The following is a 13,570-nucleotide window of genomic DNA, read 5'->3' as shown; positions in this document are numbered from 1 at the left end:
CGTCTTGAGCCATGCTGGATTGGAAGCCGTGCTCTAACTCTAGCGAGTTCGTGGGCACAGGAGCTTGGAATGACACCTAGTAAGGTTCAAATGGCTAGAGGGGGTGAATACCTATTTAAATTTTCTACAATCTCAATAAGACAAGTTGGTTAGTAAAACAAATGGCGAAGCTATTCTAGCACTAACACAACTAAACTATGTAAGCCACCTACACAAGTCTAGCAAGAAGCCTAAACACTAAGTCACAACAACAAACTACAACTAAGGGCTAGCAACACTCCTAAACAAGGAGACTAAGCTACACAAGCTAAACAACTAGTAAGAAGTGCAAGTAAACGAGTGGAGAGTGATTGTTATACCTATGTTGTAGAGTAAAGATATATCCAAAGAATCACTAACAATCACAACCACAAGAGAGGATCCACCGGCAAGAGATGGCACAAGATTTTTTACCAAGGTTCACTTGCTTTCCGGCAAGCTAGTCCTCGTTGTGGCGATACACCCACTTGATGGATCACGAGCTATTGACAATCTAAAGCCAAACCCTCAGCGGGTGCCGCACATCCACTCACAAGATGGGGATCCTCCAAGCCATGAGCAATCCACTAGAGTAGCCAATTGCGATCTCCTATGGGGAAGGCTCAAAAACCCCTCACAAATCACTTGGTGAGGCTCAAAACAATCTCCAATCACGAGCTCAACACCTCCACTACTCCATGTTGTCTAGGATGTCAGGAAACACCCAAGAGTAACAAGAATTCCATAGCAAACTCAAGGATCAAGTGCCACTAGATGCAACTCACTAAGCAATGCACTTGAATCTCACTTAGCAATCAAGCAAGGAGATGAGTGGAGAGAGTGTTCTCTAGCTCAAAGTATGTCTCAAGTGTTCAAAAGTGCAAGAGAGAAGCTCCCAAGGCTGGCCACCTTCTATTTAAAGAGGTTAGCCTGACAACTAGCCGTTAGGGCTTTCTGCGAGGGCGTCAGATGCTCTTATGCCACCCTGTCAGATGCGGTTGAGCGTCTCACGCTCACCTACCTCGCTCATTAGAGCGCTACCATGTGTCTCTCCTTAAACTTGGACCGTTAATCTCTTGGAGCATTAACAAACATTAACAAACTTTTGGAGCATGCGTCGGACGTGTTAGATGCTACTTAGAGAGGTTTGCCCCGCCTCACACCAGACGCTACTTAGAGAGGTTTGCAAACTAGTAGGGCCATCAAACGTGTCCGACAAAGGGGCATCAGATGCAGCCTCATCATTCGGTGAGTTCACAGATGAAACCCTACTGCTACAGTGTGAGTATCGAATGCTCTGACACACAGTTTGAGTTGCGCCTCACTATGCTGCATACGTTGGACACGAGTCTAGCATCTGACGCTATCTGGCCCAGCGTTCGACGAGTGTTTCTCGCTAAGAAACACTCACATGACTTTTCAGAAAACTTCCTCCAGTGCAATGAAAAATATGCATTTCATTTTTTCGAAGCATCGAATCCCACTTCGCAAGCTTGGCAGGAGGGAGAGAGGAACCCAAACCCCTCTCTACCCTAAGAACTTCACCTCCTTTTGCAAATATGCTAACACCACCAAGTGTCCACCACCATTGTGCATGTGTTTAGCATTTCACAAACATTTTCATCAAAGGAGTTAGGTTAGCACTTTACTATATCCTAATACATATGCTCAAGATATGGACCTAGTAGCACTTGATTCGAGAGATGACCATGATTTCCCCTCTCAATAGTCAGCTATCTATCCTAAATCTGGTCAGTCACTTCTCTACTCAACTTAGATCGACAAAAGCAAAACCCTATGTTTATACCTTTGCCTTGATCACTTTACTTCTTGTCTATCACCATGATCTCCACTTCATGCTTCATCTCTTTATGATCATGTGTCCACCACTCCATGTCATATTTCTCCTTCATCACTTATGTTGCTATTCCTAACTCAAATTACTTAACACATTGACATTAGCAACTAGGTGTCATTAATTACCAAAATCAAACTTGGGCTTTCACACCTGCATGTCCGCATGGACCTTAGCCGTACACACAGTGATGGGAGTCGGTGGCATAGTGGTGGTCAGACTATGTCTTGTGTAGTCGTGGGAGGAGAGGTGATTTGACCCTTGTCTCGTCGGGTCATACTGCGTCTCTATCGTGGCATCATGGTTAACGTCACAGAGGGTCTTGAGCACACCAATGGTAGGAAGGTATTTGAGTCCTGGGGTGGGGGAGCAGAGATTGTGTGGCTGACTTGTCCGGGACGATCTCAAGCGAGTCAGAGTTCGTTAGTCTCGTACAACATCGGTCTCGGGTGAGGCGGAAAAAGTAATGAGCCTCAAGTGAGTCTGAGGCCTCAAGGCTCGGCCTCGGGCGAGACAGCAAGTAGTATGTGCTCATTTGGGTTGACCCCCTAAGGTGAATATGTGGGAGTTTCTACCCTGACTTTGGGTATTATAAGTGCATCTATCCCTTTAGTGGGTTTTAGTGAATTGAATGACAACACCATTAAAGGTCTAATAAGTTTGCTAAGTGTTGAATAGGAAATTAAGCATATTGCATATACATGAATATTGCATAACAAGATGTATCAAAAGTTCAGCAAGAAGGCAAGTTTGATGGTATTCCACATAATGTTGAAATGAAAGCTAAAATTGAGTATTGTTATGTTGGAAGATTATGGAAATAATCTAGTTCAAAAAGAAGACAACAATGCAAATAGAGTTGATGAAATGGCTTCTATATTGTGGGATATCATAGTATCATGACAAAGTAAGCATATTTGGCAAATGGCAAAAGAGACATGAGTGAATGATTTTGGATTGGTCTCAAGTGTGGCTTGGTTCGCATGAACAAGAAGAGTTTGATAGTGAATGAGATTTGATCACTTTGAAGATGAATCAAGAATGCATAAGTGAGGAAATGTCAAGCAAAGGTCAAATGACAAATGACACAACTAAAATTGGATACTAGGAGTATACTCCGCGTGTTGCCGTGGGATTTTCTTAAAAAATAAATTTGTTATATACATACGATTACTATATAATATTATGAATTTGACTTTCATGTTATTTTATTATATCAGATTTGGTAAAAAAATATTTATATAGTAGAGGAATAGGTGATGAAACAAATAGCGTATGTAAATGACTTGTATGTTAATAGATTAAAGATTTAAAGTACTTCACATGATAGAGATGATACAAATATTTTTTATAATTAATATGGGATAACATGGACTTAGTGGAGAATGATGTGGACACCTTGCATGAAGATATATAACATTGAGTGTGATGACTTAGTGGAAAATGATGTGGACACCTTGCATGAATAGAGAAATCATCTAGTGAGGTTTATCTTTATAAGAGTATATGATAAGTTGATCTCTATATCTAGTTTGCTTGTATGGATAAAGATTTCAAAAATCACTTTGCATTGATTTGATCAAGCCAGAAGTATGAAGATAGAGATTGATGTGAGTGTAGAAATATCAAGCCAAAATGAAAAGGATATAAGGAATCATGAATTGGTTGATTATATTGATGTTGATTCATATATGTCTCTATGTGAATCAAATTGAAGCTTGATTGATCTCAACATTCATATCCAGATATTCAATCAAGGATCACAATATTTATTAAATAGTTTTCAATGGATGCTTAGTATGATGTGACTTGAATATAGCTTTATAAGATGAAGATAGCAAGGAAAGGGCTTCAAGGGACTAGCAAGCGATGGCTTGAGGACTGAGGTACCATGGCTAAGGTGAAGAAGAGAGTACTTGCATTGAGTCAAGGAACTAATCAAGCTATGAGGAGTCATGTCATGTTGAGGATAAAATCATTAGTGAAAGTGACTTGAAGCCATGAATTAAACTCATATGTGTGAAAATGATTCAAGTCACATGCTCAAGGTGAGTTTGCTCAAAGAGATAAGACAAAGGTGATTGCAAACCCTCATAAGGTGATATTGAGAAGAAATGGCGTATGAATACATTGAAGACTCAAGTGGTTGAAATAGTTATATTCTCTTTATCTTGAGTATAGGTATGTCGTATTATGAAGGAGGATGCAATATGTTGACGGTTCTTAAGTACCAATTTTATACCGTCAACTAATGCTAAAAAGAGATCAATAATAGAATCATAGGGGTTATTACTGACAGGTTCCACGAGTTTCGGTGAATTGTCTGTTTTCCAGGTATTCATCTAGAAAAGGCCAAAAAGAGGGATTAAAATGCATAAAAATCACAAAACTTGATTGTGAAGCAAATCAACCGCCATCAGATCGGGGGAACCTTCTGGAACACATGAGAAAAGGCGAGGCATGGGGACCCACAGGGTGTGGCCGGCCAGCCCCACCTGGCACTGGTCGGCGCCCCCTAGGGTTTCCTGGCCCTCGCTTCTGGAAGCTTCCTCCACCGCCTCCTAGGATGCATCTCGGCCGTGTGTTAGGTTGGTTTGATCCTATGGCGCACACCGACCCCACTGGACTATAAATAAAGTGGCAGACCCTCCTCCAGAAGAGAGCCACAATTCCTCTTGTTCATTTGTCAAGAGTAGATAGAAGTTTAGGGTTTCCAGAGATTAGAAGTAGAGCTCTAGTTCTTCAAGTTCATAGTTTAGACGTCTAGCAAGGTCCAAGTAGAGTTGGGCGCTACGCTCAGGATTCTAGATCCGTTCGTCTGGGAGATCGGTATTATATCTTGTATCTCAAAATGACTTTGCTCTATTTCAATATATTGCTATTTATTCAGCACTTAGTCTATTCTAGTTGCATCTTTGATATAGTTGTAATTCATGATGATTATTGTCATTTGATCGTAAAGAGCCTAGTTCAGTACTCGAGTGAGTTAGATGGTGCATATTATGTAGACGTGGTGTTAGATACATATTGTACCTACGGAGGCACCCTGACGTGCCAGGTCGTGTGGTAGTCCGAGTAGGTGATAGCTACGTTGGTTCCTCTATAGTCCACCCCCCGTACGTAGGACTAGCAGAGCGCGGTCATGAAGGAGGTGACCCCCGTGTCTTAATATCCTCATTAAATGATGCTCCTTATGATGTTTTCTGAGTGGTTCTTCTATAAATAATAATGTGTAATATAGCGTAGGCTGTAGACTTTATATTTAGTAATTACATAGGTTTCTTTTACTCTAGTTGAATCTCAAGATAGTCTATCTATATTAGTGAGTCTCTATATTCTATCTCTGGAATACCATTTACTTTATTTATTCAGTTATCATTTATCATATCATTATTGACTTATCATTGCTAAAGTATTAGAGTTATTGGTTATGTTTACACATTTATCTTCATTATTAATGCCTATAATTAAATTGTTTATCCATATGTTCATTGGTTTAATTGTTGATCCACTAGTTTATATCTTTATCCTTTTGGCATAAAATAAATCAACGATACTCGGAATACTTAGTGGGTGAAGTGCTACAATGGGAGAATTATCTGTGCGCTTGTGGATATGTTCTATACTATTATATTTAGAGTTGTTGCGTGTAGATTAATTTTTACCTCTAGTTTTTGACATCATGTTAGGGATAACAACTTAACGTGAAGTGTTGTTAAAAATACCAACACAATACGAATCATTGACAAGTCTCAAGTGCTCAAACTAACTAAACCCAAGTACTAACATGAGAGAAACACATTTGCATAACACTTGCACTTGTTGGTTTTAGGGCTTGTTCCCTGCTGGGCTGGATAGCCCTCGAAATAAGCTTTCTAGAGAGTCCAAGTTCACCAAAAACGAAGTTTAAAGTAAAAAGTTATGAATTTTTCCGTATGGTGACTTGTGCTATCCTGTAGACCTGCGGAGGTTCCACGTGATTGCACGGAGGCTCTGTGCCTATACACGGAGGTTCCAGGGTCTGTAGGTCATAACGGCTAGTTTTGACCTCCAACAACTAGTTTTTGCCATTCCACATCTCTTGGTCGTGCTGCTGGCTCCCATTTCATTCTCAACCTATGTCGAGCCTTGTGAGAGCTCTCTCTAACCCCTCTGGTGAGAGTGGGTGATTAGTGGTTAATCAAGTGTTAGAGAGCAATTAAGAGCTAACCAACCCTTGAGCACTTGTTGGGTTGCGTCAAGCATTCGTTGCGTATTTGTTACTCTTGAGCTGAGCCGTGGAAAGTCTGTATTACCCAGAGATCTTAGTGAAACCCTCAAGCTCAATCTCGGTGTTGAACTTGAGAAGAGGATAGGGTTGGAAGAGACCCAAAGCCTTTGTGGCTTCCTAAAAAATGCGGACTGGGTCAGCCTTAGTGGCGAGCTGAACCACGAGATAAATCATGTATCTTGTCTCGTATTTCAAATTGTATTATTTATGTTTCACTCGATCTATTTGGTTGTGAGTGTTTGTGAGTTCAGGTACTTCGCGGACTTGCCACTGGGTATCAACAAACACATCTTCAAGTTCGGCTTGAGTTCTTGATCTCTAGGTGTAGCAGCTGAGTACTTTGTGCTGCCCGGAGGTTCCGTGTCCGGGAGGTTCCGCGTATCAGCCCGGAGGTTCCATGCTCTACTAGTCCGTTGCATGTTTTAAATTGTTAATATATTTCAGAAACGCCTATTCACCGCTCTCTAAGCGACATCAAGGTCCTTTCACGTACCCCTAATTGTGGTACTACACCCGACGCTTGTGTTCCTCATAGCATTGTAACTGCACCCACATCCAGAGTCAGTGCATTCTCTTAAACAATACATGCAAGAAAGATTTGGTCTGCATTTGTTTAAAAAACTTCATTCCTAATATAATGACGTTGCTTCATATGTCAACACTCTTTTTTGCGAGACCCGGTGACATACACAGAGGCTCACAAACACGAGTGCACACTCACCCCTATAAATGTACGCACGCACACCCTACCCCAATGAGCACCTCTGAAGAACCGAGTTAGACCGGTAAATCTCGAGATTGACGAAGTCACTATAGGCGCCTCGTTGTCAACGGGCACGTCGCCTACCACTGAAAGCATAATGCCGTTAAATTGTGAAATAAATTCACGAAAATGTGAGCACCCATATCAAATCAGGGACTTAAACCCGGGTGAACAGGTTCCACCACAAGAAACCCCACTAGATAATCTATAATCAGTTCGCTCATATATTAACACTCTGTACCAACACACACCAGAATCCAGTGGCCTGTACTATCTGGGCCACACCAAGGTATTTGGTGTATATATGGAGAGAGAGAGAGTTTTCATGCATACTTAAGACTTAATGGATTGTGGTTCTACCGTAACCCCATCTTAACCCTAGATATTTTACTAGTGATTTCATCATAATCCAACCTGCATTTTTATTGGTACAAATCGGCTCTCTAGCTCCATTTGTTAGAAGTAGAAATGAGTGTTTCACTGCTCCCACTCAGTGATGTGCTAGATGACTGGTGTTGGTGTTGGAAGCTCTTGTAGTTAGAATGAGTTAAGCTGGTGCGCTATATTTGTTTTGTTTGTGTACTAGAAACACAACCTTTGCCGACAGGGAAGTATAATAGCCGACGGTTAGTTGGCCAAACCGTGAATGCCAACAGTGAATATGTGATCGACGGTTATAAGGTCCACTGTCACTCATGTGTAGGATAGCCGACAGTACAACCTATTCCCGAGGGTTAGATATCAACCCGTCAGGAACTACACTTGAATGCCGAGAGGGAAGTATAATAGCCAACGGTCTAGGTGACACCGTCGGCTTTTATGTCCAATAGCCGACGGTACACACTATTCCGGAGCGTTAGATGCCGACCAGTCGGGCACTATACTAAAAGGCTGAGAGGGAAGTATATTAGCCGACGGTCTTAGTGACACCGTTGGGCTTTGTATCAAATCGCCGACAGTACACACTATTTCCGAGGGTTACATGTCGACCCATCGCGCACTGCACTAGAAGGCCGACAGGCCAAATAAATTGCAACGGTTTTTAGTGACACCTTCGTTAATTGTATCAAATAGCCAACGGTACACACTATTCCCGAGCGTTAGATGTCGCCCCGTCGAGCACTATACTAGAATGCCGAGAGGGCAAGGTTATTTGCCAACTGTCTCAGTGACACCGTCGGTCTTTGCATTGAATAGCCGACTGTACAAACAATTACCAACGGTTTTAGTGGCACTGTCGGCCTTTATATTTCAATATTCAAATATAGTTTTGCATGACAAGATGATTTCAAATCAAAAGGTTGTAAATTATAGAGTTTCATAACTTTTTAAGATCTACAATATTTATTTTGGTTATTTTTTCATCAGAGGTTATTTGAAAAATCAAATTTCAAATTAGATAAATTCAAACGACGTTTTCCTTACCACAATAAATTCAAATCAAAAAGTTGTCAACTGCAAAATGCAATAATTTGAGAAGATCTACAAAGTTTATTTTGGTCATTTGTTCATCCGATATGGTGGTTGTAACATTATTCATAAATCTTATATATCTCTTGTAGTTTCATAAACTACAAGAGAGATATCTAAGATTTCTGAACAATATTACTTTCACTTTATCGTATGAAAAAATGACCAATACAAAAATTATAGATCTTGATGAGTTATGCAACTTTTATGTTCATGACTTCTTCGGTCAAAATTGTTTGATGTTTGAAAATGTTGTCCAAAGTTTTCATTTTTTATATTCAAAATTTGAAATGGACACAAGAAAATATGACAAAAAGAATATCAGTAAGAACACAATATCTTGATAGACAATGATTTTAGAAAAATTTAGAAAAAAACCATCAAATTTGGAGTTAGTATGAGAGAGAGACTAGTTACAAGTTTTAGCCATAGATTAAAAAAGAAATTGTTGTTCTTCAATAATGTGAAATTAAATTTGGAGCAACAATTTGGAGAATTAAATGAGTTCAAATAGAAAAGTTCTTAACAACAAAGACTCATAACTTTTTGATATCTACAAATTTTATTTTGGTCATTTCCCCATCCGAGACCATTTTGAAAAATTCTATTCTTAGTGCCTAATTTATAATATTGTGAGTGCACAATACAATTATTTTGTTTATTATAATTTCTCTCTTATACCGCGCGTTGTCCTTAGAGAACTTGCATGTGCTTTAAAAGATAATACTTACCATAGGCGTAAATTTTGATATTTGAATAAATTTAAACATAATTTTTAGTGACATCATAATTGTACACTTCTAAATTTCTGCGTTTGGTTTCCAGTATTTTTTATAAAAAAATTAATAACATGGAAGAACTTTACGTGAGAATAAATGCTAGTTTGTTTCCAGTATTTTTTTGTTATCTTAATAAAGAAAGAAACAACATGGATAAACATTATGTTCAAATAAGTAAAAAAAAGTGCAAAAAGTTCAAAAATACATTGTAGCAATGGTGACTCGAACCCAGGACAATCTATTGCCCAGGAAAACGCCCTAACACTAGGCTAATGCTTGCTTGCTTCTCCTTATAAGAGTATATTTCTTTAGTTCTAAACAAACTGAATCTTATCCTCCACACTTTTAGCCAGATAGGTTTTACCACGAACTGAAGCCTAAGAGCATCTCCAAGAGATTATCTAAACTAATTATCTAAATTTAGCCATTTAGCTATTTTGTATAATGAGTTTTACTTGAAAAAACTAGAGTACTCCAGCAGATTGTCTAAATTAAGACTCTCTATATTCAAAGTCATGCCACGTCACCTGATCTCCCGTCTTTTTTGGATTGCATCGACCGCATCCGGTCTGGCTCGTACACCGCAAGCGAACTCTGCAACCCTTCATCTATTTGAAGCCGGATCTGCTAGCTAGGCAAAGCACTCGACGGCCGCACGGCACGGCGGCAAGAGGCAACACGCGCAGCAGCCTGATCGTGGTGGCGGACCGCCGCCATAGCAACGTCGCTGTTGGCCAGGCATCACGCGGCAGCCTGCACGGGGCCTTGATTGCAGCCATCTACAAGGTATGTTTCCCTATCTGTACAGATAATTTGGCTGACATTGAATTAGTCTGGTTGACCATAGGAATTTGTTCTTGTTCCGTATAGCTCAAGTTGTGTCAACGATGGATTCTGAAGATGAGTTCGATACATTTGTACAGAATAAAATACTTGAGTCCTCATCTTCAGACAATGGGGATGATTTATATACTGCTGCGCACATAGTTGGAGAGGTCAATGACAATGAACCAAATCGTCGAGGATCTATCGAGGGACATCGTGTATTGGATCGAGATAGGCAATCTGGGCACTCCAGACTTTTTCAAGACTATTTCTCAGATGATCCTACATATGGGCCGGACCACTTCAGGCGCAGGTTTTAAATTTTTCCTCGTACTATGGATTTTGTTTTGTACATATACTATATGTATGGCTAATTAGTTTGTATTGTCTTTAACTAAAAAAATTAATTTGTATTGTGCCATAGATTTCGAATGAGGCGCCATGTGTTTGTTCGTATAATGAATGCGGTTGAGGAGCATGATGACTACTTTGTGCAAAAGAGAAATGCAGCCGGTACCTTAGGACTATCTTGTTTGCAGAAGGTGGTGGCCGCATTTCGGATGATAGCTTATGGTGTAGCAGCTGATGCTACAGATGACTATGTACGAATTGGGGAGAGTACTACTCTAGAAAGTTTGAGAAGGTTTGCCACAGCTGTTGTTGAGGTATTTGGACCTGAGTACATGAGATTGCCTAATGAGCAAGATACTGCTAGACTACTTGCAATTGGTGAGAGTAGAGGTTTTCCGGGAATGCTAGGCTCTATAGATTGCATGCATTGGACCTGGAAAAATTATCCTGTTGCATGGAAAGGTGTATTTCGCGGACACAAAAAGGAGTCTACTGTAATTCTAGAAGCAGTTGCATCTAAAGATCTTTGGATTTGGCATGCATTCTTCGGGATGCCAGGCTCACATAATGATATCAATGTTCTTCAAAGGTCTCCTATATTTGCAAGACTTGCTGAAGGTGAAGGTCCACAGGTCATCTATAACATCAATGGGAACGACTATACAATGGGCTATTATCTTGCAGATGGCATATATCCATCTTGGGCTACATTTGTGAAAACCATACCAGAGCCACAAGGGAACAAGAAGAAATATTTTGCCAAGGCTCAAGAAGCTTGTAGGAAGGATGTTGAACGAGCATTTGGGGTTCTACAAGCTCGTTTTGCTATCATTCGACAGCCAGCTCGTGTGTGGGATGAGGAAACACTTGCAGTTATCATGAATGCTTGTGTCATTATGCATAACATGATTGTCGAGGATGAGGGTATTGACGAAGATGATTTCAATTATGATGATATGGGAGAAAAAGTGAAAATATCCCATGCTCGTACACCTGAACTAGATGAATTCATTCAAAACTACAAGAACATCTAGGACAAGGAAACTCACACACAGCTTCAAGCCGACCTTATTGAGCACTTATGGCAACATCATATATCCAGATCTATATAAGAATATTATTGTTGAATGAATTTATTTACTATTTGGAAATAATTGTTAGATAATTTTATTTACCTTTAGAATATTATCTTATATTCATGATTGATCTCATTGAGTTACTGAACAGACTTCACAAGGCCATGTGTCAAACTGATTGTGACCAGAACAGCCATGTAGAACTCAAAGTGTTGTCAATATGAGAACAAGTACTACAAATATATTAATAGAGACAGCAAATGTGGTAATCTGAGACCAAGTTCTACAAAATATATAAGAACAAGTACTAATTATTTAGGCGACTTGCACATATGTCTTTCTTGAGCACTTCGTAGTACTTTTGTAGGTCAATACTCATGTGCCTTGTGTCGACATTCATAACCCTCTCTTCTTCTAGTTTCTTGTTGAACTCAAATTGTTTGCTTTGTAACTCAAGTTTTTCTTTCTCCAACCTGATTCTTTCTTCCTGCAACGCAAAGGCTTTCTTGCACCTCTCCTCTTTCTTCAACTCCTTTTCTGCATCGGCTTCTTTCCTTTTTGCCAAAAGATAATCCAATGCTTCGATGCTAGAATGTTGCCGTAACTTTTGCTTCTCCTTCTTTTGCCCTGGAGGTCTCTGAAGTGTATTATTTGAATGTTGATTGTCATCGGTAGTAGCAGTGGTCAACAATGGAGGAGCTGATGCAGGACTTGAATTGGCTACAACCTTTTGCTTTTTACTGCTTGTCTTATGGGTTTGCATCTGCTTCTGCCTATCTGCCCACTTAGCTGTGCCTTTCAATAATTTCCAGCAATGCATGTATGGAAATTGCCTATGGTGCTTGTCTTCTTTAATGAACATTTTCAATGCATCTGCTTGCTGCATAGTAGGCAACGAATAATCTGTAAGATGCGTCTAAATAATATACAATTCGAAATGGAAAGGTGTGTCATCAAACCTTGTCATCGATAGTCATGCCACTTTGATTTCTATTCTCAATCTTGGAAAGATAACCAGCAAAGAGGTTCACATCATGTTGTATACCAGACCAACGATTTACCAAAGAGCCTTGTGTGCGATCAGATGAGAAATCCTTGTGGGCATGGAAATGTGCGTGTATCCGTTTCCAATATGTGGTACGTGCTTGGTCCACACCTTTTACTGGATCCAAACTCACGTTGAGCCATGATTTCACTAGTTGTTCATCCTCCTCAATTGTGAAGTTTTTTGTTCTTTTCATGTTTGCTTTCCCTATTGCTTCAACCTCATCTTGTGCTACTACTTCCTGAGAAGGAGGTGGGTTTTCAAACTCACCAGAAAGACCTAAGCCATTTTCCACCAGACCAGTGAAATATCCCCTTGAATCCATGGCACCTATGATTGCAAATAACAACGATTTATCAAATGTGTTTCAAATTCTATGGCTGGCAAAGTAGTATGCATGCACTATCAACCAACTGACAGAACTAGAATTTCGTACTACTGGAGAGGAGTACCAATGATCCTATAACATTTCAGAACACTGAATCAGATAAGCAACAAGAACAAGTTGCTTTGCTACAAGGTATATACTGCAGTCTACACAATCAGTAATGTTATATTGTTATCATAATCTCAGTTTGCAGAAACAAATAAGTCTCAGTTTCAGTACTTAATATAGAGATCAATCATGACAATCCATTAGACAGAGAATAGCAATAGTCATCCACTGCTAGGAATATACTAGAAAAGAAATAGAGTGACCAAGACCTCACCAGATAATTCCTCGACGACACCCTGTGATGCATCTAGGAAGGGGAATTGTGGCTGCTGGTTTGGGGAGGGGGCCCGCGATGGCTGGAAACTGAAGTCAGTGGAAGGAATCACTCTACGCTGTATCAATCCAGCCTCTCTGTTTTCCATCCATCCTAGATTCACATGGCCAAATTCCTGGCTTCCTTGAGGCACGGAACCGCCGGCAAATTGGCCCATCGTAGAAGATGCCCGCCCGGCCAGGTTGCTGTACTCCCCGCTCACAGGTGCCAGACCACGAGGTCGCGGCGGCAGTGACATCTCGCGCCGTCGCCGGTGATTGGTTGGGGAACCGCCGCAAAGGCCGTGGCGGAGGAAGCTGAAGCCCGCTAGGAACGCGCCCTCCTGCTGTGGCGGTGGAAGCTGATGCG

General features: G+C 40.4%; 2 protein-coding genes across 2 annotated transcripts; one reads left to right on the top strand and one right to left on the bottom strand.

Annotated features, from left to right (window-relative positions):
• LOC110431336 lies at positions 10,032–12,051 on the top strand. The gene is made up of 2 exons (XM_021450368.1): positions 10,032–10,293; positions 10,405–12,051. The coding sequence occupies exons 1-2, from the start codon at positions 10,043–10,045 to the stop codon at positions 11,363–11,365; spliced, it is 1,212 nt and encodes a 403-aa protein (XP_021306043.1). The 5' UTR covers positions 10,032–10,042; the 3' UTR covers positions 11,366–12,051.
• LOC8061925 (glutathione S-transferase T3) lies at positions 11,606–13,460 on the bottom strand. Its single transcript, XM_002437073.2, has 3 exons — positions 13,163–13,460; positions 12,367–12,782; positions 11,606–12,287 (listed from the first exon to the last, which is right to left on the bottom strand). The coding sequence occupies exons 1-3, from the start codon at positions 13,458–13,460 to the stop codon at positions 11,715–11,717; spliced, it is 1,287 nt and encodes a 428-aa protein (XP_002437118.2). The 3' UTR covers positions 11,606–11,714.

This window comes from Sorghum bicolor, chromosome 10 (assembly GCF_000003195.3).
Source record: "Sorghum bicolor cultivar BTx623 chromosome 10, Sorghum_bicolor_NCBIv3, whole genome shotgun sequence".
NCBI classification, from domain to species: domain Eukaryota; kingdom Viridiplantae; phylum Streptophyta; class Magnoliopsida; order Poales; family Poaceae; genus Sorghum; species Sorghum bicolor.
This window is presented reverse-complemented; position numbering and strand designations above follow the sequence as displayed.

What these genes read in the sequence shown, in the direction of transcription:
- LOC8061925 (XM_002437073.2), bottom strand. Translation starts at nt 13,460, where the DNA reads ATGTCACTGCCGCCGCGACCTCGTGGTCTGGCACCTGTGAGCGGGGAG. An exon ending in TGTCGTCGAGGAATTATCTG is followed by an intron (nt 12,783 to 13,162) that starts GTGAGGTCTTGG and finishes TTGCAATCATAG; the next exon opens with GTGCCATGGATTCAAGGGGA. An exon ending in GCATGACTATCGATGACAAG is followed by an intron (nt 12,288 to 12,366) that starts GTTTGATGACAC and finishes CCTACTATGCAG; the next exon opens with CAAGCAGATGCATTGAAAAT.
- LOC110431336 (XM_021450368.1), top strand. Translation starts at nt 10,043, where the DNA reads ATGGATTCTGAAGATGAGTTCGATACATTTGTACAGAATAAAATACTT. An exon ending in CCGGACCACTTCAGGCGCAG is followed by an intron (nt 10,294 to 10,404) that starts GTTTTAAATTTT and finishes ATTGTGCCATAG; the next exon opens with ATTTCGAATGAGGCGCCATG.